This window comes from Lepidochelys kempii, chromosome 1, assembly GCF_965140265.1.
Source record: "Lepidochelys kempii isolate rLepKem1 chromosome 1, rLepKem1.hap2, whole genome shotgun sequence".
In the NCBI taxonomy this organism is placed as follows: Eukaryota; Metazoa; Chordata; order Testudines; family Cheloniidae; genus Lepidochelys; species Lepidochelys kempii.
The window spans coordinates 249,728,788-249,755,326 of NC_133256.1; the positions used below are offsets into that span (position 1 = coordinate 249,728,788).

The 26,539-nt window shown below is 39.2% G+C and overlaps 1 protein-coding gene across 6 annotated transcripts in view; it reads right to left on the reverse strand.

Moving 5' to 3' along the window:
* GNPTAB (N-acetylglucosamine-1-phosphate transferase subunits alpha and beta) overlaps positions 1-26,539 on the reverse strand; it is a 67,676-nt gene that overhangs the window by 26,592 nt on the left and 14,545 nt on the right. For 4 of the 6 annotated variants that reach the window (XM_073323107.1, XM_073323090.1, XM_073323080.1 and 1 more), the window contains 8 exons: positions 17,554-17,673; positions 14,726-14,767; positions 13,226-13,431; positions 11,057-11,121; positions 10,617-10,751; positions 5,162-5,323; positions 2,962-3,141; positions 1,903-2,073 (listed from right to left, as the gene is read on the reverse strand). In XM_073323107.1, coding sequence (XP_073179208.1) covers positions 1,903-2,073; positions 2,962-3,141; positions 5,162-5,323; positions 10,617-10,751; positions 11,057-11,121; positions 13,226-13,431; positions 14,726-14,767; positions 17,554-17,660 — 1,068 coding nt within the window. In that variant the 5' untranslated portion in view covers positions 17,661-17,673. Of the gene's footprint in view, positions 1-1,902; positions 2,074-2,961; positions 3,142-5,161; positions 5,324-10,616; positions 10,752-11,056; positions 11,122-11,870; positions 11,949-13,225; positions 13,432-14,725; positions 14,768-17,553; positions 17,674-26,539 lie in introns of those variants that run through there. The other 2 variants (XM_073323099.1, XM_073323113.1) reach the window with 2 other exon arrangements.

Consider the following 26,539-nt stretch of genomic DNA (forward strand, 5'->3'; position numbering starts at 1 on the left):
CCATGCACTATGCCTCCATGTGGACAAGCCCTAAGCAATATCATAGTCTAACCGCTAGAGCACTGGGATGGAAGTCAGAAGACCCAAGTTCTAATCATGTTTTGCCACTAAATTACTGTGTCAGTGAAGGCAAGACATTTCACCTTTCTCTGTTTCCCGCTCACCCTTTGTCTTATTTGGACTGCAAAGTCCTCAATGCAGGGCTGTCTCTTGTAATGTTTTTGTACAGCATCTAGCACTATGGGACCCCCAATCACAGTTGGGGTCTCGAGATGCTACTGTAACACTATAAAACATAAATAACAAATGTCACTAAGTTTTCCCCCCACAAGAAGTTTACTGTAGGTGTACCCCATGGATGAAATCATTCTAGCTACTATTATGTTTAAACATGGATGTTGCTAAGATGTCGTCAGGCTATAAATATGATAAATTCATGAGCAGTAGTATATGATGTGGGTAGTAACTGGACATAGAGGCACTGAGAGTGTTATGGGTGTTTGGAGAGGAACTGGTTAGCAGCAAACCTAAACATGGAGATTCAGGAGTCATCTGCGTCAGTGTTATCGGGGGACCACTAAATCTACTGTCTCTTAAATAGACTGTTCCCCAGGAAACATAAGGAATTAATAAGCAAAAAATGTTAGCCGCAAAACCCCTTTCAAAGTTTACTTCTGTGAAAGAGGGCAAAACAACATGGAAGCAAGTTAAATGGCAGTGGCAATAGAAAAAAAATTATCCCTTACTGCCATACTTGAGGTACACACAGTGCACCTTCACCCAGTGACATGATTACTGCAGAAGATTCCTCTCCAAGTTTTGAGCTTTAATAACCTATGTAGCTGACATCAGCTTTGTTACAAAGCTTTTGTTTGTGATCCGTTATTTCCACAAGGGAGACGGGTGTCTTTACAACCTCACATGTTATTCCAGAGAAATAAAATAGGTTGCAGCTATTTGGATAAGCAGGACTAACGAAGTGAATCAATTCATTCATGATACCCTCTCACAATCCATACTAGAAGTACCTACTGTGATGGAAATGGAGCTGCTCTGCAGCATTTTAATACTATATGTTGACCTGGTTATTGGGATGCTTACTGCATGAATATATTGGTTTAGTTTAATAGAGGGCTGAAAAGAAAGACAAGCAGAAAGGGAAAAAATGGCTCTGGATAAGCCAACCTTCAGCAAACAATGCAGAATTATTAAAGGAAAATACCAGAATTATTAGTTTTGATGATAACCCCTAAACACAGACGTTCTAAGGGTACACCAGGGCTTTTTAAAAGGAATTCTCTTAGAGGGGAGTAAGAGGGAGAGTTGTCTGGGGGAAACAAGATTGTGATAGAAGCACCTGCTGGAGGTGTCTGAAGAAGTTAGTCCTGCCTTGATTATCAGCAGAGGATGGCAGTCATTGGATGTTTTAATCCTTTTTCTGTAAATGTTTTGTTCCTACTGTTAAAACACTACTTTGGTTTTAGGGAAGCTGTTATGTCACTGAATGCCACTAGTATCAGACTCCCAGACAGACCTGCTGGGTAAGCACGACTGATATACAGGGTACTTTACCCAGGTCCCTGTCTAAGAGTGGGAGTTTACAGAATTCCAGCCCAGGAGAGGTAAAGATATGACATCCGATAGCTGAGGGAGTGCACTCAGAGACCCAAAAGGGGACAGGGGTGCCGCTAGCACTGTTAGCATGACACCTACATTATACAAGCATTCTAAGGTATGGAAAACACTTTTTTTCATATCTCTGCTACCAAATGTTTAATTTTTAAGAATAAATATTTTTAGTCCGCCTTTTCTTTCATATTAGAATGTCTTCAATTTATATCACATTAGTGCAGAAAAAGTTTCTGCACTATTTCTGATTAATCTTGTTTCATGGTGACTTACCTTCTGACCCTTAGAGTGACTGTAAAAATCATCAGGCCATACATCCTTCCCAAACATAACATCATCATTCAGGTAAATGAACTTCTGGGAAAGGCCAGCAATACGATGAATGTGACTTTCAATGGCTGGGGAACTAAAGGTAGGCAAGTGACTCAAATTCTGAAATATGTCCTATCCAAAAAAACAAAAACAAAAACAAAAACAAATCATGTAGGTGTTTTTTCAACACACGTGTAAACTATCAGGTACATCAGACAATGCTTTTTATCTATTCAATGTAAAAATGAATTTAGACAAGAATAGCAAAGAGATGGAGAAAGAGACACAAGGATAGAGAAAATAAATAGGGAGATGGTAGAGAAGAAGTAAGTTTTACCATCGTCTCTCCATATAGCTAACAAAAATACAAATTTCAAGCTTAAACTGTTTTCTTTTCGCTCTGTCATAACTGGCAGACCAGCATTATTTGTACCTGATCCAAAGCCAACTGATGCCCATGGAAAGACTCCCATACTGCTCAGAGTTTGAGCATGCCAAGATACCCAAAACTCCAGAATTATTTAACCAAAAGCCAGTGATTTTTTCTGTTGCTGTTTATTTGTTTAGTAGATTTGAAGGAATTTTTTAAAGCCAGTTTTAAAAGACAACTAATATAGCTTTTCAGGTATTTCTTATTTCCAGTAACAATAATGCTAGTCTATCCTGTCTTAATACAAGTTTATTGGCTTTCCACTGGCCCTAAGAAATTCTTTACGGATTGAGATTCAAACAGCATTTACTTTCCCTCACTTTTTTTTTTATAAACAGACTTCATAAGGGTATTAGAGACAGACAATTTAGCTGAAGCCTCTGGCTCTTTGAAAACAAAGAGTAAGTTGAAAGTTTGATATACCTTCAGTTGTCTTGTGAAGCAACAAAGTGAAATATAAAATGCAATATGTTTTAATAAAACGAGGTGAAATTAACATGGTTCCTTCTACCTTTGCAATAAAATTCAAGGTTTACTGAGAAAAAAAGGTGCATCTTAAAATCACTATAGAATCCTTTAGAGAGTTTTACCTGATGTGTTACTATAGTTATCCGAGGGTTATCCAGATTAAGCCAGGATGGAATCTGCCCATTAGTGATGATGAAAATGTGTCGAACCCAAGGGGCGTGCCTCTCTATTGATCGGAGGGAATATCTCAGCTCTTCATTATCTTCAAAACGGCTGGCTGAAATATCTTCATCCTGTTTAGACTATGAAAAGAATTAGACCTATATTTACACTTAATTAGAGAGTTACGGTCCCATTCCTACAAAGGTTTATATACATGCTTAAATGAGGCAGTGCACGTAGTCTCAGTGAAGTCAATGGGATAACTTACAGTAAGCACATGCATACGTCAGTGTTATGCAGGACGAGGGCTGTGGCTCTTAAAGGGTAAGTATAATGAAAAAATACCATTATTCCTTTACAAACTGTCTGGTTTCACTAAAATACATTGACATCAGCTGTCTTTACACTGTTGACTACTACGTATCACCAGTATGTCCATGGATCATAATGGGGGCAGGCAGTTATTTGAGTAATCTGGCTCCTCTTTCTTCAAGGTCCCAGAGAGATATTACCCTATCTTCCTGGCTTATGATTAGATATAATTTTCCTGATCTCACACTCCCTCATGTGGTGGACTGACTCAAAGCCACATTATATTTCAATTATTTTATGTTTCACGACATTAATGTATAAAAGGCATTTTTAATAGTTGTGCCTCTTGGTTCTGTTGTATTATATACTATTTATAAATATTTGTCATCCTAATGATTTGCTGGAATTGCCTTGTGCAATACACATTTTATAAAAACCTACTCTTTAAAAATCCTGGGTTCTTCTATGTTAAAAACTCCCAACAAAAATAGTTTATTGAACAGAAGAGGCACACAGGTCTCATCAACTATCAAATAAACTCAAATATTTCAGTATTTTCTTGTTAAAAAGACTATTCTCAGACTGAAACTTCATTTTAAAATTTGTTAGGTAAGTCACATTGTGAAGTCACTATCGCAACACATTTAATCCCCCTAAAAAACAAACAAAAAATCCTTTGTTAGAAGACAGATAACACTCCCTAAGGGAAATCCGCATCTACGTCACCCTTATAAGGAATGTCCAGTTAAGGTACCCCTCTTTAATGGATCTTAATTTGAATGAGTACCACTTTCAAGGCAGACTCTAACCACATAAATAAGTCCTATACATCTCCAATAACACAATATATACCTCATACTCCTTAATCATACTATAGCTCAAAATCTTAACTCCCACCTCAGGAACACAGATATACATGCCTCTGAGACATCCGCACATCAGCGAATGGAATAATGCATTATTTTTCCGTGAGGAAGTGAAGTCTGAGTTAAGGTTCTGCATTATAGTGAGAAAATATGAACAGTTCCCATAAGCCAAGCAAAAGTTCACAGAAGTATTCAATTTTAATTATAGGATTAAGTTGTTGATTGGTTACAGCATATGACAAGACTTTATAATAAAATATATGCATTTGCTTTGTCTGTCTATACATATGTGATTTACTATAATATAAAAAGGCCTTGAAAGAAAGCAATTGACAAGATTTTTTTTTAAAAAAAAATCTCTCTTTGAAAATAGAAGTTCCTCACTTCATTTAATATATTTTTGATAAAAATGGGCTTTGTCATTTGTTCCACAGAAGAAGACAGTTCTCTTTTACTGAAGTCTTCTAGTTAAATAAAAAGAGCCAAAAAAGTTGTTTTGAAAGCTTTTAGATGAGACACCATTAATATTTTGGCACTACTAACAGTATGTATATTATTATAAAAAAAGGGGGTGGGAGGAAAAGAAATGCCATCAGGAGCAAACAAAATGTGCTATTTTAACTAAGTCTTTTTCCCATCATGAAAAATAAAATGCATATGTGAAATTAAGTATCTACTGAGACATGACACTTTTGTCAAATTAAAATAATCTGACAAGTTTGCAGACAATTTTACCAAAGTGTGTATGGAAGGCCAAATATTTTTGACTCAGTGGTCCTAAAAGACCATTTGATTAAGCTCCTCTCCCTCCAAACTCTTCTTTCCAGGTTTCAAGATCAGAGAGTTATTTTTATATGGCAGGAATAGCCGATTCCTAACAATCCTATAATTTTGGAAGAAATACTTGTTCCTTAACTGTATTTATTTAATCATACTCCTTGAAACTTATGACACTATACATTCCTTGGTGAAATTTACCTACCTGACTGATGGCACTGAGATCCCACAGTAAATAAGCAGGATTAAGTGTCAATTCTTTTCCATCTATAGTCATGTTCTTCTTAGCTTGCTTGCTCAGTTCTTGGAAACCCTTGGGGTTATTCAGTTGCAAGAGGGCAACGCTGGCTTCTGAATAAAGCTGTAACTATACAAGCAGAGAAACAATCTTTCATTTCTGGCATGTATCCACACAAGAGAGATCTTTCCCTTGCAAGCTCATTCATTTTTTTGTTGTATTTCTCTCGTGATCGTACTAAGAAAAGACTGAATGATGAAAACTTATAAAATATCAACTATATTGTAAAGCAACCTAACAATGAAGAGCACCAACATGGTAAATGAAAACTGACATCCTCAAATGCATGGCATGTTTCAGGAAGAAGAACCTAATGCTGGGAAACTGAAATTTTCTCTTTTTTTTTAATAGAACAATACTCATAAAACTTCATTGTGTGCCTGATATTACTGTTTCCAACCAAGTTTCTCTTATTACACTGCAATCCAGCAGCCATAAATCTGTGCTTGTGTTAGAAATGCTTCATTATTACATTAAATCATGCATTTTAGTCTCCCCACAATGAAATTCATATTTTTCTGAAACCTCAGTTTAGTTTTTCATTAAAGGAACTATACCTTTTTCTAAAGTAACACCTTTCTGGGGACAGAAAGGCAATTCAGTTATGCCTGTAACATCAAATTTTTAGAACGGCTGAAGGATCAACTTATGATCTCGAAATTTGATACACAAAAGGCTTCAGAACTAATCCATTGGTGGTTCTCGGAGTCCTCAAACATGATTGCCAATCTGCTGCTAAGGTCATTCGTTACTGGGGAACTGTTTGATCTGTTAGCTGTTTTTATCTCTTGCCACTAGTTATTCTGGCTATCAGATTTCATAATGTGCAGGATGAGAAGGGGCTTACACTGGATGCTATATCTGACAGCAAATGTGGCTTGCAAAGGGCAGGAGACTGGTATGTTTTGCTAAAAGTAAAACCACCCAAGTTAAATGTTATAAGGATTTATTTGTACATTGTAGTGTGCAAGATTCAAACAAGTTTAAAATGCACAATTGTGTTCCAGTTCTCTAGAAGCACAGTGTATATATTTAAAAGCTGGACTGAAAATTTAACAGTGGCAAATATGTCATCAGTTCCTTGGTGCTATGCAAAAAAAATGTTAGCGCTAATAAAAACAGTTGTCGATTAATGCATATATTTTTAGTTGGCTGAGATTTGTAAAACTAATTTAGTACTTTACAGTAATACTGTATCAAGTTAAAAAACAATTGAACCATCCCACCAGATTTTTATGTAACTATTAACTCCCTAGGACTAATTTTTATTTTCGATTAAATCTGACCTTTTCCGCCCCTTTAAAGACAGCACTTGTCACAGTGTTAGCACCCCATCCCTTAGCAATCAAACAAGCACAGCTGTCATGCCTGTGACATTTTAAAGCTGTCAATGGTTTGACTCATATGCTATTTGATCACTTTCAATCTGACTTATGAGGTTTGCCATTAGAAAAATCTAATAAATTGCAGACCTTCCAGGGAATCATTTGAACATACTGATGAAAGGATGGCTTCTGTAGTTGTATGGCTGAGGAATAGTTACGGTCTGCTCAGCAAGCAATCTCCAAAAATACTGATATGGAAATGCTACAGATTGCAAAGCTGCCATTAGTAGACATGCGCTTTTTTTAGGAATACAACAACGTCATGCAGCCCCGGAGAATCAGATATCTTGCATATGACATGAACGGCTGAGATTCCCATTCCACCCACCCCAAAACGGTTTTTAAAAATATTTAATTTCTATTTGACTTGACCTTACCACCTCGACAAAACAGGGTCAGGTATTAGGAATGGCTTCCTGACTGGATTTGCTACCAATAGTTTTCCTTTCTTCATCACTATTATTTTGTGCGCTCTAGCTGCTCCACATGTGACAATCCAAATGAGGATGACAAACAGGGTTGGAAGGGATGAGGAATACAGCTATATGATAAGGCAGCAGTTCAGTTTGGGTACGTGCCCACCTAGGTTAGCTTAAGATTTTTCTCTTAAATGTAGAGATTCTGAAAAGCTTTTGAAGAAAAGACAAAACACTGCTGAAAAACAGTAGTGTGTATTTATATACCTACATAGTATATATGGCAAAACAATCTCTTGCAAACAAGGTAGCAGAGATAGGTTTTCTAACAAAGCAAAACACCCCCCAGAGTTTTAAAGTCTGACCAAAAATCCCTCCCACTCGCCATCACTCAATTCAGTCTCTCTACTCTCCTGTCCATTTGATTAGTTCCTACGTCACCATAGTCTGTTCTAGGCTAGACAACACCAAGCCCAATATATTTCCTTTGCAAGTCACCATTAAGAAACCCTGTTATTGAGTAAAAGCTGCAGACTGAATGATAAAGAGCAGGAGCGCCATCTCGTGTTAAATACGGCAGTTTCAATTGTAAGTGGAAATAAGAGTTCAAACAGTGGACTAAATATTAAAGCACACCTACCCGAACGTGTTCAGCCCACAAAACAAATATGATTAGTAAGCACATTAACAGCTAACAGCGGACCAATAAACTTCAAGCTCATTACATTACTAATACATAAATTCATAGGTAATTATCTATGTGCTTTCACCCTGCAAATTCACATCTTGTATTAACACTCTTTAAAACTTCACAGCATTTTATGAACATTAATCCTCACAATGTTGCTGTGAGATATGTAAATGACCATTATCCCCATTTTACAGAGAGGGAAGCCGACAAGGAATTTAAGCAAGCTGCCTGATGCCACACAGTGCGTCGATAGCAGAGCGAGGTCAGAACTCATGAAGCTCCTGGCTCCTAATCATGCTCAGTCCTCTAGCCTACATTGTCCCTCAAGCTGATCTGATTATAGACAGAATGATCAAACATATTTCTGCAGTGTTTTTTATTTATTTACTTTTTAATTTCAAGATGTCCCTTACTCAATCACTGCTTTGTAAACATCACTTTTTCTCAACTCCAGTTTGAGCTCACCTATTACGAGCTATACAGAAAACTTGTGACAGCTCTCAAGAAAAGACTTTTACAGTCCAGATGGTAGAACTATTTTTATAGGTCTCCGGATGCAGAAATGTGTTGACTCAAGAAAAGAACAGATTCTATTAGACTAGAGTCATTAGCACTGTATGTAAATGTATCACCAGCTTCACTTTTTGGTTTCTAATGCCCTTCCCCTCTTTCCTTCCCCCCTCATACATAGCCACCTTTGCTAATGGAAGTGATTTCAAAATTTGTTTACAGTCCCTTACTTGCAGCACTGCACTGTAAAATAACCACCGCAAGGGTGTGACTGGGAAACTGCATGAGAGTCAGAAGGGCCAGGGAACGATAATTCTGTGACTATTAACATACTTTTAACTTCTTCCATCAGAATATCTCCAAGCATTTTACAAATGATATAAATAAAAAAATAAAAGTTAATATAGCAGAATTGTTTCAAATTTAAATACACACTGTAAAAGGTCCTCCTTCACTGTCTGTAGTATGAACCTGTCATCTCTCATCTCTCATAAGGTCTTTGAGTCAGAGACCATCCTTTTGTTTTTATATATTAGAGTGTGTGTGTGTGTGTGTGTGTGTGTGTGCGCGCGCAGTGCCTAGCGCAATGAGGCCCAGCTCTTGACTAGGCACTTCCACAATACAAAGAAGGGTGTGTCTACACTACAAAACTAAGCCGGCCTATATTAGGTCGACTTACAGCCACCGCATGTCTACACTACCCTCCTTGGGTGAGTGGTGTGTGTCCTCACCAGGAGCGCTTCCACCGACCTAAGAGGGGAAGACTGGGCTCCTGCCAGGAGGCTCCTGAGTTCCTGGCAGGCTTCCCCCCCACCCCCTTCCCTGCCCCGCAAGGTGTGGAAGAAGCCTCTCTGAGCTTCTCCTGAACCCATTCACTACCAAGAGAAAGAGGAAGCCACGCAGGGCTTCTCCTCCTCCCCCATTTCGCCACCAGGCGTGGGGGGAAGTCACCTGGGGCTTCTTGGCCCCCCATTTGCAGGGTGAAGGGGGAAGCTGGGCAGGCTTGTCAATTTCATGGCTCACTGAGCTGTGAAATTGACAAGACTGCCCCACTCCTGGCAGGGAGCAGGCAGGGGGCTCCTTGGCTTTTTGCCCCGGCTCCCACCAGAGATCAGGGTCCAAAGCCACCCAGCCTTCTCGTGTCGGCTCCCAAGCTGGGATCAAGGTCCAAAGCTGCCCAGACTTCTTGCCCCAGCTCCCAAATGGGATCAGGATCCAAAGCTGCCCCAGGCTTTTTGCCCCAGCTCCCAGCTGGCATTGGGCCTCAAGCCACCCGGGGCTCCTCGCCCTAGCTCCCAGCTGGGATTGGGATCCAGCCACCCAGCTCTCCAGGGGAGCGGTGATAGGAGGTGGTTAGATATATAAGAAAACTGTGTGACATTAGGTATGTATCCTGTTAGCTCCATTATATGTCAACCATCCCCCTTGTCCCTGTTCCTCTTATCAGGAGCCCTGGAGGCCCAACCTGTCCACTCCCACCCCTTGCTACTCCCTACTCCATACTGTAATTCCTCCTTCCATGCTGTCCACCCCACACCAGAGATTTAGGATTTTTAGGATTGAGTGTGAGAAAGGCAAAAAAAAAAAAAGGGGGGGGGTAGAGCTAATCAGAAGACTGCATTTTAGTCACAGTTCAAAATGTGGGGGCAGGACTCCTGGGAAGGGAAGAAGAAAGGGTCCTCATGACCAGTAGTCCCCCGGCAGTCTGTGCCATCTCTTGCCATGATTCCTCTCATTTTTGCTATGTCCAAAAAACATGGCCCTATTTTACAGATGGATAAACTGAGGCACAGACTGTGCAACTTGCCGATGGTCATATAAAGAGTAAGTGGCAGAGTCAGTAACAGAACCATAGTCCTGACTCCTACTTTAGTGTTCTAACCAGTACAAACTCTTCCAAATGCAAAGAGAAAAGAAGTCTAGCCAGGACCTTACATGAACAATACAAGTCTTCCAATCAAATTTAGATAGGCAGGTACCAAGGGACTGTTCTGCCAGAGATGAGACTGCTGTGAATGTGTCTTGGAAAAATTGACACAGCCAGTACTTCAGTTTTTGAACAACTGAAAGGTAGCAACCTAACCTCCACAGCTTGGACAGCCATTAGATACACAATTGTGGAAGCAATTTTGAAAGCAATTACTTGAGGCACTATCCTGATGTACTTCATGACGCAAGAACATAGATGGACGAAAATAAACTTAAGGGCACGGGAGAGAAAGATGATGACTATCAGCAAAAGCCATAGTATAAGCTTGAAGGTCATGCACTGAAGTTTTGGCATCTGACTGGCCAGGATCTCTCTGTAAAAAGAATTCCAAAACAATGTAATCAAACTACTCTCCCCTGCAAGTTCTTACCAGTTTTATTTTAGAGGCCAAGTTCTCTGGTAGTTTTGCTCTTAGCTGATTTGTCTCTTTGAATGTAGCTGAAAATCCATGAAGGAAAGCCAAATCTTGCATTAACACTAAACCCGGTACTTCTTTGTCTGTGGTCTACAAGAAAAATAGAATTTCTAGTTAGTTCTTGTTTTGTTTTTTTAAAACCCACAGTAATTCACTCTCACATCTCTCAAACCTTTCTCCAGATAAGAGCGCTAATTTTGACACCTAACCCAAACCTCAAAACTAGAATATTTTATTTTATTTTAAAAACACTCTCACACTATTACACACAGGTTTAGGCAAACAGTGAAAGAAATACTTTTTAAAAATGTAGGAAAAGAAAATTAAATTTATACAACATCTGACAGTTTAGTTAAAAAATTTAAGTAATTAACTTAACTCTTAAATAAACATACCAAATAACCTCTCCATACTGTCTGTCTGCTGCTTTCTTTTAACATTCCAGAATGGGCATCTTCAGCTGAAATAAATAAATGGTTCCAGAGGTCACCATTTTAGTACACTCTATTAATTAAATTCATCTCTTGCAAATTAAAGCTTAAAATTTTACAAAAAAGAATGTGAATGGGTTACAGAGCCACAAGTTGTTTGCATTACTTATGAATTATTGGTTAGGTGGTGACAACTTGCTTGACGCTATACATTAAGATAAATGAAGAAGTTGTACCTGCTTTGAGAATCTTTTATACAAATGCTAAATACCTAGACACTGCTGTTTGTTCTAAGGTAAAGAATATTAATTTTTGGCAAGTATATAATTTCCTGTTGTACAGTATTAGATCTAGTATTTAGTACAATACATTCAAAAAGGTTTTCTAGGGTTTATTCTCCTCTGTCTAAAAGATCAACTTTCTAAGATTATCAGTACAATACTGAAAATGTTATCGAATACAGCAATTTACCTGTGATGTCAAATTCATATAATAACTAATCTTAGCAGTGATATAATCCTTTTCAGCAAAGAATCCCAAAAAGCTTTATAACTAACTCTGGGAGGTAATACCATTTTACAGACAGATAGACTGAGGAAAAGGAGTTAAAATGATTTGCCAAGGTCAAGCAGCAATTCAATGGCAGAGACAGAAATAGAGCACAGGAGACTGCATTCACAGTACTGTACAAGACAACATCACCTGAACAAATGGTTGGAGTCTGACAATTATTTTAAAAAAAATAAATTTGAATTTAAGGTTTAACATAATGTTCTACCATGTTAGTGCCTTGTATTCGGTAGGCAGGCCAATAAAGGAGATGCTTCTAATGTAGTGGTCCAACTTTCCCTGCTCCTAAGCATCCACAAGCGTCTGGAGTAGGAAGAGGACTATATTTTACAGGAGACAGTTTATTTTCTCAGAGTAAGGGTCAGCGTGGTGTACACCAGTGGCTCTCTACCTTTCCAGAATACTGTACCCCTTTTAGGAGTCTGATTGGTCTTGCGTACCCCCAAGTTTCACTTCACTTAAAAACCAGTTGCTTACAAAATCAGACATTAAAAATAGAAAAAAAGTGTCATAACACACTATTACTGAAAAATTGTTTACTTTCTCATTTTTACCATACACAATAAATCAACTGGAATATATATATTGTACTTACATTTCAGTGTATAGTACAAAGAACAGTATAAACAAGTCATTGTCCGTATGAAATTTTAGTTTGTAGTGACTTTGTTAGTCCTTTTTATGTAGCCTGTTGTAAAATTAAGCAAATATGTATATGAATTGATGTACCCCTTGGAAGACCTCTGCATATCCCCAGGGTTATGCGTACCCCTGGTTGAGAACCACTGGTGTACTTAATAACCAACTATTTGTATAAATGTCTGAAGAGGTATGGAAAACTGGAGTACCTACAAAGGAAGCATAATGGACGTTCAACAACATACAGGTGGGCAAAACTTCAAGATTCCACTTAAAAGCTTACAGGACTCAAAAAAATCAGCACCTTGAAGTACAGATTGATGAGAGTACACTCCTTCTGTCACAGTAGCCTTAAAGTGCATGTTTTTAAGAATTCCATGTGCACTTCAACAGGAAAATACTCCGTTAACAACAAACATACAGTTACGTCAGCTTTGTCAGCATGGCCTTTTTTTCTTTAGCTTTATTAAATGCAGTCTATTATTTGTTTACTGTAGCACCCGCTACATGGTAAGTGGTTTCCAGAGAGACAAAAAGGAACAGTCCACCAGGACAGACAGATGATGCTACGAAACAAAGGGCTGACCCTTTAAAGAAGGCCAAAGACCCAAGCACAGCCTGCTGTTGATTTCAGCTAAGAATGGCGGCTGGGATAGGAAGGAATACTGCCAAACCATGCAAGCTTCTTGGTCAGTCTAAAAAGAGCAGGTAATGAAGCAAAATCAGGCGTCGGGGTATTCACCAAAAGAGCTGGACAAGGACCCCAGGCATGGCTGTGTAGGAAAGGCCCTGTGAAAAAAGCTAGAGACTGGTCTGGGGTAGGAAGTTGTTTGGATAAAGGCCAAGTTCACCTTGCAACGCTAGTACCAAGAAAAATATTGGTTTTCCCTCTGATGATTGAAAACACAACAAACCAGTTCTTACCTTCCTTAGGACTGTCAAAAACAACTACTGTCACATTGGTAGAAGGATTTTTTGGTTTTGCTATAAAGAATATATTGTTAGCAGCTTGTAAAGAAGGATGAACAGATTGCAGGTCCTTCAGAGTGATGTTGGCAGGCACGGCAGGGTCTAGGACAAGCATTGGCACTTTAATGCAGTGTGTCAGTAAACACTCCAGGTGCTTCTCACTAGAACAAAATATCAAAAGTATATTTAATGCCAACAGAAAATTAACATATCGTTAACATTTGGGAGACACAATATATAGAAGTCTGCTAGCAGCATTTCTTTGAATACTTCTGACCATTGTTCTGTAAAATCTGACCCCTGTTATATTTGTAAGTGGCTTACTATTCTGGAAGAAGGAAAGAGGGTTGTTTTGCTAAAAAAAAAATCCTATTGCTATAACCTTAACTCATCCACATTATCGCTGACTTTATCTCCTCACCACTCCAAAGAAAACCAGAAACAATTTTTTAAAAGTTCCTGTTTACTGTGTTAACATTTGTAAAAACTGTGGTTTAACCCAAATGATCTTCAAACTACAGCAAACCAAGCAAAGTGCCGTGCAGAATGGGGGGTGGGGATCTATACTATCCCTGCGCCATTAATAGCCCTTCATCCACCAGCTAACCGTAAAAAGGCAGGTTTTCCAAACAGCCTATGAGAAATCTGGCCCACAGTATGGACTATAATAACCAGATTTGCCATCCTGAAAGAAGGAGTGCCAGAGTGGTGACCTTCGTAAGCATCATTTGTTCAGAGTGTACCACAACTTTCCATCCCCATATTTTTAAATATATTTTTAAAACATTGAGTCAAGTTCATATCAGAAAGGCCATTCTTGTTGGGGAAAGCCCAGACAGTGACTAAAAATCTTCACACAAGCATATTATGAAGCATTTGGAATAAAGCTCTAAACAGCTCGTACAATTAAATTTCAGATTTTATTCCCTTTGTCCATTTCAGGGAAATATTGTGGAAATCTTTACATAGCTCCTGAGACCTATGATCAACTAGAACAGAAAAGCTGTAATGTAATATCTAGAATGCAATACATACTGACATGGCACCTCTATATTATATGCAGTTACTTGTAACACTATGCAGGTGGAAGGAAAGGTGAACACAGTATAAAGGAGAGAATCTTTAATGCTTTTGGGTTATACAGGACTCTGTTTAATATACATTGGGCCAACCTTTAAAGTGTAAATTATGTGAGAACAGAGACAACAAGTCCACAATTTCTAAACATTACAAACTTTCACTTGTGGAGAAGCACACCCATTTTCACAATTTACCCATTATCTTTGTTCAGTGCAAATATTTGTGATTTTAAATTGTTTGAAATGATACAAAAGATAAGAATGCACTGGTCACCAGAGAGCAAACATACCATATAAACTGAAATTAATTTCAAACAAAAACGTAAGCCATCTCTTGCTTTCTTTGACTTCATTATTTAGGGCTAAAAAAGTTTACCTTTTCTTAGGTGGTTCTGTTGTATTTTTCCCAAGCATTTCCCTAAACAAAAAATAAAGTTACATTAAATTACACAGAGTCAATTATAAAGAATTTGGGCTGAATATTCAGACACCTGGGCATAGAATGTCTTGTGAAACTGAATGATTTCCATAACAGAACACTCTTCTATAATTACTCCAGAGGACATGAAGGAAAATGTATTTGCAGAGGAAGGAAACACATGATCTTGTGAATAAGGCATACGACAGGGACTCAGGTGACCTATCTGACTCTGCTCCAGCCTTCCTGTGAGAGCTTTGGTAAGGCATTCAATTTATGTGTCTCAGTTTCTCCATCTATAAAATGGAGATGATAATATTTCCTTACCTCACATTGGTATTATGAGGCTAAATTTATTAATATTTGTAAAACACGAGGAAAGATTAGATTAGATTAGATTAGATTAGATTAGATTAGAGATGCAAAAATTGTAAGGTTATCAGAGCCAGGATTATGCCCATATTGGAAAGCAGCTAGCACATTCTGACAGGTATTGCTATGTAAACAATAATAATAAAATATTAATAAAATGCCACATGAACACTGAATTTCACTTTTCAGTTAGACAATTAATGTTAACAACCTAGCTACAGACCGTAACATATGAAAAATGGATGAATGTATTACCTTTTATTTACTTTTGTTGTTGTTGTTTTTAATTACAACTGAACACTATAACAGCTTGAGTAACAGAATGAGATGATTTTCTAGGTGGTGAATAGATTAGGTAAAAAGCCTGAAGAGTTGCTGACCAAGAACTGAATCAAGTGTTCCTGGACAACATAACCTGCAGCAGCAGCAGCAGCAGCATTTGTTTTCTGAATAGTGGGCTGCCTAGGGTTTGAAGTTTTTGGTGGATAATTTTATAATACAACCAAGTTTAAATAGGTGTGTCCAGAACAAGTTAATACCTAAAAAACTGAAGCCTTGAATGTTGCAATGCATGATTTTCGCAGTTCCCTTGCCCTGTAGAGCTAACTAATCTGTTTTATATCTTCAAATGATGTATATCCTTCTCTGCACAGTCTTAGTTTTTATGATACTCAAAATTGAACTTTAAAAGGAGCACTCGAGCACAGGTTTTAATAGAAGTTTTTAACAAAGCCCAAATACAAAGAAATGTTTCATTGTGCTTTCAAAAAGTTGGCATAAATAAGGTTTTTCTCCTATTTAAAAAAAAACTCTCTCTTGCAGAGTTCTGAAACCAAACCAAATTTAGTTATTATTTGCAAAGAGCCACTTTTGTGCACGGCACTTAAAAAACAAGAATCATAGAATATCAGGGTTGGAAGGGACCTCAGGAGGTCATCTAGTCCAACCCCCTGCTCAAAGCAGGACCAATCCCCAATTAAATCATCCCAGCCAGGGCTTTGTCAAGCCAGACCTTAAAAACTTCTAAGGAAGGAGATTCTACCACCTCCCTAGATAATGCATTTCAGTGTTTCACCACCCTCCTAGTGAAGAAGGTTTTCCTAATATCCAACCTAAACTTCCCCCACTGCAACTTGAGACCATTACTCCTTGCCCTGTCCTCTTCTACCACTGAGAATAGTCTAGAACCATCCTCTTTGGAACCACCTCTCAGGTAGTTGAAAGCAGCTATCAAATCCCCCCTCATTCTTCTCTTCTGCAGACTAAACAATCCCAGTTCCCTCAGCCTCTCCTCATAAGTCATGTGTTCCAGACCCCTAATCATTTTTGTTGCCCTTCGCTGGACTTTCTCCAATTTATCCACATCCTTCTTGTAGTATGGGGCCCAAAACTGGACATAGTACTCCAGATGAGGCCTCACCAACATCGAATAGAGGGGAACGATCACGTCCCTCGATCTGCTCGCTATGCCCCTACTTATACATCCCAAAAGGCCATTGGCCTTCTTGGCAACAAGGGCACACTGCTGACTCATATCCAGCTTCTCGTCCACTGTCACCCCTAGGTCCTTTTCCGCAGAACTGCTGCCTAGCCATTCGGTCCCTAGTCTGTAGCTGTGCATTGGGTTCTTCCGTCCTAAGTGCAGGACCCTGCACTTATCCTTATTGAACCTCATCAGATTTCTTTTGGCCCAATCCTCCAATTTGTCTAGGTCCCTCTGTATCCTATCCCTGCCCTCCAGCGTATCTACCACTCCTCCCAGTTTAGTATCATCCGCAAATTTGCTGAGAGTGCAAGCCACACCATCCTCCAGATCATTTATGAAGATATTGAACAAAACCGGCCCCAGGACCGACCCCTGGAGCACTCCACTTGACACCGGCTGCCAACTAGACAAGGAGCCACTGATCACTACCCGTTGAGCCCAACAATCTAGCCAACTTTCTACTCACTTATAGTGCATTCATCCAGCCCATACTTCTTTAACTTGCTGACAAGAATACTGTGGGAGACCATGTCAAAAGCTTTGCTAAAGTCAAGAAACAATACATCCACTGCTTTCCCTTCATCCACAGAACCAGTAATCTCATCATAGAAGGCGATTAGATTAGTCAGGGATGACCTTCCCTTGGTGAATCCATGCTGAGATAATGACAAGGTCACAATAAATTAATATTTTCTTTGTATTTGAAAGGTTGCCCGAATAGTCAGCTCTTCCTTGCTGGAAGGAGTTTTGAAAGAAGTTCATTTTGATGAAGGCCAAGTGTATAAGAACAAGGAAATAAAACTGACAAGTCTTAGTTTGGCTGTACATGCAGAGTAACATGGCAAAAAGAAAATGGAGAGTATCCCTTAAGCATTACTGCAGCCAGCTAGAAACAACTGTATTATGTCTCCATTGAACAGATTCTTACCTCATTGTTTTCTGTTCTTCCTCCATCTGTTCTCTAACCTGTTGCAATTCTTTGATCAGCTCAACATCTGTGCCATTCACCCAGGTGTACACCACATCAATTGGCATGGGCAAACAGAGTCTACATAAACCACAAGAAAGAGCAGTATAACCTATTTACAAGTGTATGACAGTAGCATGGATTACATTGTAATACAAAAGACAGTTGAAACTCATGGACTCTGTGTTAAAAACTGAACAAAGTAAAACACTGCTCTCTGTCTGTGTATTATCCTCCCAATTATACAAAAGCTTTTAACACAACTCTGCAGAAGTAAAACTAAGAGAAGGTGATAGACAAAGTGATCATCTGCATCAAACTTAACTAGTGGTCAAAATGTTAGTTATACTCAATGAGAGAATGCTTTAACACGTTCCTCTTTCACTCCAATTTTTTATCCAATGACTTTGAATAACCTCCTATTAAAATAATCGTCTTTCAAATCCTCCACGTAAAGATCCAGGCACACTCTTAGTACATGGACTACTCAGATGAGGACAAAACAGTCTGAAGTACAGAGACTATTTTGAATCACACCTTTATTGTTGGTAAATTATACAGAACAAGAGAAAAAAGACAAGACAAGGGATGAAATTCTGGTCCCATTGACTTAAACGAGACCAGAATTTCACTCCAGGAGTCTCTCTTGGGTAATAGCATTGAGTTTAATTAACCAACAGCTAAAGCAGGGTCTATAATATAGACTCTAGACAACAGCGGACAAATTCATCCCTGATCCAACTCAAGTATCTTGAGTTGCACTCCCATAAGGCATCTGGAGAGATTACAGGTCTTCTAGCAAACTTGGTTCAGAAGCAGCAATAGCAGTTTAGAATAAATTAGTAAGAAAATTTACCTGAAAATTTCCTTTCTTCAAGTAATAAGGTCCTCAGACCTGTTACAATGGGTACTTCAGCCTACTTGTAGCTTGGGGGAAGAACCAGAACTGACAGATACTGGCAACAGGGAAATGCCCCACCTATTGAAGTGCCCTCCAATTGATATAACTTCCACAGCCAGGATAATTCAAATCTACTTTCTTAAATTACATCTTGCGCTAAACATACTTTCAGGAAAATTACAATTATTTTTGCTGCTGCAGAGCATAATAAATTCAACCTAATAACAAATCCAAACTCTTGGATGTCAATTTTCATTTCTATTCTGGATGATCCATTTGTTTCCAGGGTTGACTGGGTCTGTGAAGCTTATTACTTGAAGAAAGGAATTTTTCAGATGAGCACAGATAAACTTCCCTATTTTTCTTCATGCCAAAGTCCACAGATCTTTTACACTGGGATTTTTATAGCAGTGTGCCTTTAGGGTGGGAAGCAGGGTCATGCTTTAAATATGGACATCCAAAATGAGGTAGACTATATATATATATATATAAGACCTCCATCTTCCCCTGGGTACTAAGGCATGGAGAAGACCTCTGCCAAAAGAAAAGAAATGGTATTAGCTAAAACTAGATGCCCAATATGTAGAATTTAGTGAACTAATATCATAGGTGCTAGAACTAGGGGTGCTGCTTGAAGTAGTTTCCATTATATCCAGGGTTTACAGTTTTGTATAGTGGGGGTGCTTAGAGCCATTGAACCAATTGTCCAGCATTCCTGCTAATGCCCATCTAGCAGATCTCAGTACAAAAGACATGCCCTGAGATTATCAGTGCTTCTAATGACTGGACTCTGATACTTAACCAAAGAAGGAATGTTTCTTGAATTTACTTAGGGAACAAATTACAGTTGTGAGGACTACCATTCTGATATAAAAGTACAACAGTGGGTCTTATTAAAGAAACTCCCAACTTCAAATAAAAGCTCACCTGATTAAAGATAACAGCCATCAGAAGGCCTATTCTATTGGCTAGGAAATATAATGGCACCTCTTACAGGGGTTCGATTTGGGTAGTGCTGTAAGGAGCAGAATAATTCCAAGGTTGTGCTCTATGGCTATGCAGGGTGGGAATAAGGTTGATGCCGTAAGCATTTAATGTTGGGATTTGTCCAAAACTTCCTTTTTTTGAACACGCTGAGAACATTATACGATAAAGACTTGACCAGGCTGCTATAGGGATGGCAGGAGGGGGATGAAGCTGAACCCAGAGACCCTTTACTGTACACTCTGGTGTTGGCAGTGTCTGTGCTGTGTGTGATGCCCTCCACCCATGGCCTGCAGGGAAGTGGAGGTGAAGAAGGTGTCTGAGGTCCACAATCAGAGATGAGGTTGCTGGTGTAGATTATGGGGACATAGGCAAGATCTTCCATCTGGCGTGCCCCCCTTCTGGCTTCACTCCTCTGAGTTAAGATGGGAGAGGCGGGGCTGCCTGCCCCAGAACCAGTTCTTTTCTGGTCTTGCATGCTTCCCTTCCTGCCAGGGGAGGGAGCTGTGGTGACCACATCCAGCCTGGGATGCATCTTGTCCATCAGAACTCCTTTCCCACCCAGGGAGGTAACCCTGCCTAACCTGCTGAGAGGGAAACTGCATCCCCACATACTCAGCAGAGCTCCCCAGTGAGACAAGTATTAAAGGGGGGAGCGAGAGACAACCCCTTAACTGTAGCCTCTGGTTTTCTGAGCTTTCTCCCCTTGAAATCTGCAAGGGTGCCAGCCACTGCAAACGCCTCAGACGAGGAGTTGGAGCTGAGGGGACAAATCTCCCAAAAATGCAGCTCTGGGACATGGCTGGAAATTAGCCAGAAAAATTATTTAAGATGAATTTTAGCAACAAATTTGAAATAAATTTTGGAATTTCACTCCAAAAATCTATGCAGCATGAGGGTATGGCAGAGCTGCCTGTCACCATGGGGGAAGAGCAAACTGGACGGAATTTCAGGAGGCAAGACTTTCCCCTGCTGTCAGTGACTGGCAGGGCTGATTCTGCCCCCAAGCTACCAACAGGCTGATGTACCCACTGTAGTTGATCTGTGTACTTTAGTATGAAGAACAAGTATTTTAAACTATCCTTTTGGGGTTTTGCATTTTAAGGACTACATTCTGTTACCATTACTCATGTGGAGTAGTTGTCCTATGGATAGGCTACTAAACACATTCAGGGTGACAGACTGTAACCCTAAGATTGGACAGCCCTGTTATAGTACAGTAACTCCTCACTTAACGTTGTAGTTATGTTCCTGAAAAATGCAACTTTAAGTGAAACGATGTTAAACGAATCCAATTTTCCCATAAGATTTAACGTAAATGCGGGGGGGGTTAGGTTCCAAGGAAATTTTGGGGGGCAGACAAAAGGCATTATATACTGTACAGTACTGTACTGTGGTTGGGAAGTGCCCCTGGCTTACCCCACACAGGCACAGCCCGCTGCAGGCAAGGACGCTAGGAAGCAACTTCGCAGCAGCAGTGGCAGCTTACCCGGAGAAGAACAAGCGCCAACTTTGCTGGGGGATGCTCCAGGCACGCCTCTTCCCGTCCCTGCTTCGCTCCAGGCCCACCTTTTCCCACCTCCTCTCCGGAGCACCCCGCATTGCCGCTCTTTCCCCACCCCCAGAAAGTCCTAAGCGCTGGGAGGGAGCGGGAGGAGGAACTTGTGCAATGCTCCCTTGTAAAGTCGCTGCTCTTCCACAAAATCTTACATGCAGTGTACAGAGCAGGCAGCCAGACGACATTCTAAGGGAGCACTGCACAACTTTAAATGAGCATGTTCCCTAACTGAGTAGCAATGTAACTTTGAAACAACGTTAAGCAGGAGGACATTAAGTGAGGAGTTACTGTATGACCAATTAACATCACAAATTTTCTCCTAACACACATCATTGTGAGAGAAAACAAATGCCCCACACTTCTACTGTCCATAGTCTTCACCATGATAGCTTTTAACTTTGGCTTAATCAAAAAACTACCTGATTCAGAATAATGGTTTTCAGTCATCCTGTTCTATCCAAGTCAACTGCATAAAATAATTTAATAATATGCATACACTTGAGCCAAAACCTGTACTTACAACCCAATGGAATTCCCCCTGAAATCAGAAATCAACTCCACTGAAGCAGAATTTAGTCCTTATCTTTCACTGTCTCCATCTAAACTTGAGTTTTTTGAACGTACAAAAATTCAGAATTTGATTGAACTTTTTTTAAAAATTAACACCCCCCTGCATAATAGTCTTTCAGCCAAAAAAGAAGTCAGCAAGGTCTGAATTTATAACAGACTTTTGTTAAACATTCAAACACCAAAAAGTACTAGCTAAATAAATATAGGGTTTGTTCCAGCCAAATAAAAATGAACTTCAAATACTGATCTGGATTCAACAGGTTTGACTAGTTTGTGTTAGGTTCAGTGCCTCTACAAAATTTAGTTTTAGCTAAGCAAATTTATGATGTCTATTCAAAGTCTTGAAATGCTGACACTCAATGTTAGGCTATTTATGATCTCAGAGCATTGTATTACTTTTAATCAGTAAGGCTTGAATAAATTTCTTAGTGAGATTGGTAGATTTGTGTTCTCACATGAATGACACGACACTCATGCCCTGAGAAAACAAACTCAATTTCCTCTTGATCTATCAACTGCTTTTAATATTGTTGACCACAAGGTGGTGTTGGCAAGGATAGATGGTATTTGAAGGGGAAAGAACAGAACTGCTCAACAGGACAGACAGTAGCAGATAATTGCTCCATTGTCTCAAGAGCTCTCTCACATAGCAGTACTGCAGAGCCTTAGTCTGTCATTCCTGTTTAACGTGCACGTGAGGTTGCTAGAAGAGACTGAGAAACTGTCTGGATTGCAGTCCCAGCAGTATGTGAGAAAAACTCAGGTCTACAGCTCAGCTTTACCAGACCTGGAGATAAAAGTTTAGTTAATTGGTTTTCCTAGCGTCTGGTCAGGTGTGAAACTCAGTTAGCTGAAACTCAGATAAGACAAAGGTTATGCTGGAAAAAATCGATCACAGAAAATAACTGTTTCTGCAATTGTTCACAACCTAAAGGTGCCTTTTGGATCATCAGCTACTTCTGGGTGTTCAATATAGCAGTGATGGTCAACAATGTTTTCTATCTTCACTTGGCTTGGAAGTTGCAATGTTTCCTTTTTTATTCCTATTCCACCACAGCTATCTGTGCTTTTGTCACCTCTGGAATGGATTACTATAATGCATTCTGCATGAGACGACTCCTGAAACACACAGAAAGCTCTATTTCTGGGGACTACAGATATTCATTCTGCAGTAGAAAGAACGAGGAGTACTTGTTCTAAGGAGGCACCTTAGAGACTAACAAATTTAAGCTTTCGTGGCTAAAGCCCACTTCATCAGATGCATACAGTGGAAAATACAGTAGGAAGAGATAGATAGATACACAGGTAGATAGATACGCAGAGAACATGAAATAATGAGGGTTATCATACCAGCTCTAAAGAGACCAATCAATTAAGGTAGGCTATTATCAGCAAGAGAAAAAAAACTTTTGAAGTGATAATCAGGATGGCCCATTTCAAACAGTTGACAAGAAGGTGTGAGTAACAGTAGGGGGAAAATTAGCATGGGGAAATAGTTCTGAGTTATTGTAATAACTCATCCACTCCCAGTCTTTATTCAAGCCTAATTTAATGGTGTCCCCTTTGCAGATTAATTCCAGTTCTGCTGTTTCTTGTTGGAGTCTGTTTTTGAAGTTTTTTTGTTGAATAATTGCAACCTGAAGCAAACACTCACCAGCAACCAAACCACACCACACAACAAAAACACTAACCCAGGAACCTATCCTTGCAACAAAGCTCATTGCCAACTCTGTCCACATATGTATTCAAGGGACACCATCATAGGACCTAATAACATCAGCCACACTATTAGAGGCTCATTCACCTGCACATCTACCAATGTGATATATGCCATCATGTGCCAGCAATGCCCCTCTGCCATGTACACTGGCCAAACCGGACAGTCTCTACGCAAAAGAAAAAATGGACACAAATCAGATGTCAAGAATTAGAACATTCAAAAACCAGTTGGAGAACACTTCAGCCTCCCTGGACACTCAATTACATACCTAAAAGTCACAATTATTCAACAAAAAAAAACTTCAAAAACAGACTCCAACAAGAAACAGCAGAACTGGAATTAATTTGCAAACTGGACACCATTAAATTATGCTTGAATAAAGACTGGGAGTGGATGAGTCATTACACTAACTAAAAACTATTTCCCCATGCTAATTTTCCCTCTACTGCTACTCACACCTTCTTGTCAACTGTTTGAACTGGGCCATTCTGATTATCACTTCAAAAGTTTTTTTTCCTCCTGCTGATAATACCCCACCTTAATCGATTGGTCTCGTTAGAGCTGGTATGGCAACCCCCATTTTTTTCATGTTCTCTGTATATCTATCTTCCTACTGTATTTTCCACTACATGCAACTGATGAAGTGGGCTTTAGCCCACGAAAGCTTATGCTCAAATACATTGGTTAGTCTCTAAAGTGCCACAAGTCCTCCTCGTTCTTTCTGCTGATACAGATTAACACGGCTGCCACTCTGAAACCTGTCACTCTGCAGTGTGTCACATGGAGTTTATTTCACCTCTGCTTCACGGGATTGCACTGGCTTCTGATATATTAATAGGTGTAATTTAAGGTGTTTTTCACCCATCAGACCCATCATGGCTTAGAATCTGAGTAACAAGAGCTCTTTTTATGGGTTGTGACTGGATGGATTATTCAGGCAGACAATCTCTAGATTTGTATGTCTAGATCCTGCGAGTTTTAAGTGGAAGAGCATTGACTCTGGAATTTGCTTCCCTCCTTAGTCCAACAAAGCCTAAGTATGTTGACTTTCTGGGTATAGTGCAAGGCCTATTAACTCACTCTAATTTTGAGGAGCTGAATTGAAAAATAATCTCAATTCCAATTCTTTCTTAAATAATGGGAGATTTTTAGTGCTAGTTTTGACTGTTAAAATGTATTATTTTTAAACTGTCACTAACACTAAATATGGATATATCATATCAATTAGAAGTACAATATAAGCCACTATATTTAAAATGTGCCTATTACAGTACTGCCCTATTCAGCCACATAATTTGTAAATAAAATTAAGGAAAGAAACATTTTATGGTTATATGTATTTGGTTATAAAAATATTATGTCTCAGTTATAATACTGGTTTGACAAGTCTGTTCTCCATTAGCAGGGAATATAAAACAACCAGTGTCTACAAGATTAGAAAAAATATCATCATAATTTCACTTAACTGTTTGTATGTGCATAATCTGAAGGCTGCTTTTAAAACTGTTTCCAAACTCTCATCTATACATATTTTTTTTCTTAAAATGATTCCATATAAACCTAACATTGTTGTGGGATTAATGGTTACTAATAAACACTAATAAAAAATAAGTATTTTACAAAGGTTACACCTAATAGAGTACAGTGATTAACTATCACTAGGATTATTCAGTAGCATTAAGGGAGAAAATTGTAGTTCTTTAGTGAATCTTTTTTCAAGTTTTTAGTAAATTTTGCATTGCCTCTTCAAAAAATAACTTACAGACTCTGTGTATATATAAAGCCTGCTGCAGTTTCCACGATATGCATCTGAGGAAGTGAGCTGTAGCTCACGAAAGCTTATGCTCTAATAAATTGGTTAGTCTCTAAGGTGCCACAAGTACTCCTTTTCTTTTTGCGAATACAGACTAACACGGCTGTTACTCTGAAACCTTACAGACTTTTAAATCTCAAAAGGCATGTTATCGTATTATTGTGCTTTAAATTTAAAAGGGAATAAAAAAGGCTACTTCAGCATCTTCCTCCTCAATTGCTCAGTATAAAGTCTCTACACGAGGTGTTCTGCATAAAGCGGATCCCTTTACATATCTGACGTGGAATTTACTATTAAATGAAACTTTGAAATTTGGGAGGTTTCCAGTCAATAAAACAATTCTCTTATTTTTTTAAAAAGTGTTACGTTTACCATACTTCCTCTACTCCCTCACAAGGCCCCACTTCCCAGTTGCCAGCCAAGGAAGTTGGGGGTGTCAGATCTTGTTTGACCAGGAATTGGGAGCGCATAGCTCTGAAGAGGGCATTTAGTTGCAGCTATAGGAATTTGTTGCTTCTACCATTGGAGATCCAGAGCCTGCCAGGCTCACCTCCTACAGCTGGTTCTATATTTGTGTGGTAAGGCTCAGAGTAGATAAGAACTCTCTTAACCACCTTCACCTGCTGGCACAGTCCTACTACAAGCCCTAGCTCTTTCCCCTCCCCACCTCAGCTTTCCAATTTCTTCCCATCTCCCTTGGCCCAGATTACAACTCTGCTACTCCATTCCCGATGCCTGGAGCCCCACTCTGTTCCTTCTTGGCTCCATATCCCCTGCATCTTTTTCCCTCCCCAGCCTCACTCATCTTCTTCCCCTCCTTCCCACCTATTTGTGGCCTTCACTTGTTGTGTCACATTCGATTTTAATTGTTTGCTCTATGGTACTGGGCAGGGACTATCTCGTCACTTGCTTTGTTTGGTATCTAGCGCTTTTTGGAACACTCAAATATTATTTGGTCATGTCCCAGAACGGCATACATATAAATTCAACACGCCACAACAAGCAAGGGTTGTTAATAGATGGGGGAGGAAGGACAGAGCTGAAAATCATACAATCATACAGTTAACATGTAGATTCTCACATGCAAGACTGAATCAGCAAGTTTTTAAGATTATTAATAAGAGGAGGAAAGTGATCTGGTGAACAGTTTTGGGGTAAGCAATATACATACCACAGACAGCATGAAAGGAAAACAAAGAGAAGGCAAGGAGGAGGTATTGAGGCTAATGTGTCTCATGGGAATGCTGAAAAAGACCAGGCTGGAGATGAAAGAAAAGCTGCAATGTTGAGCCTTAAAGGCAAGAACAAGAAATTTTCCTTGTCCTTACAACTACTTAGTACAATTTCTTATAATTATTAATAATAAAATCACCAGTTTTTTTAAATCACTCACAAAATAAA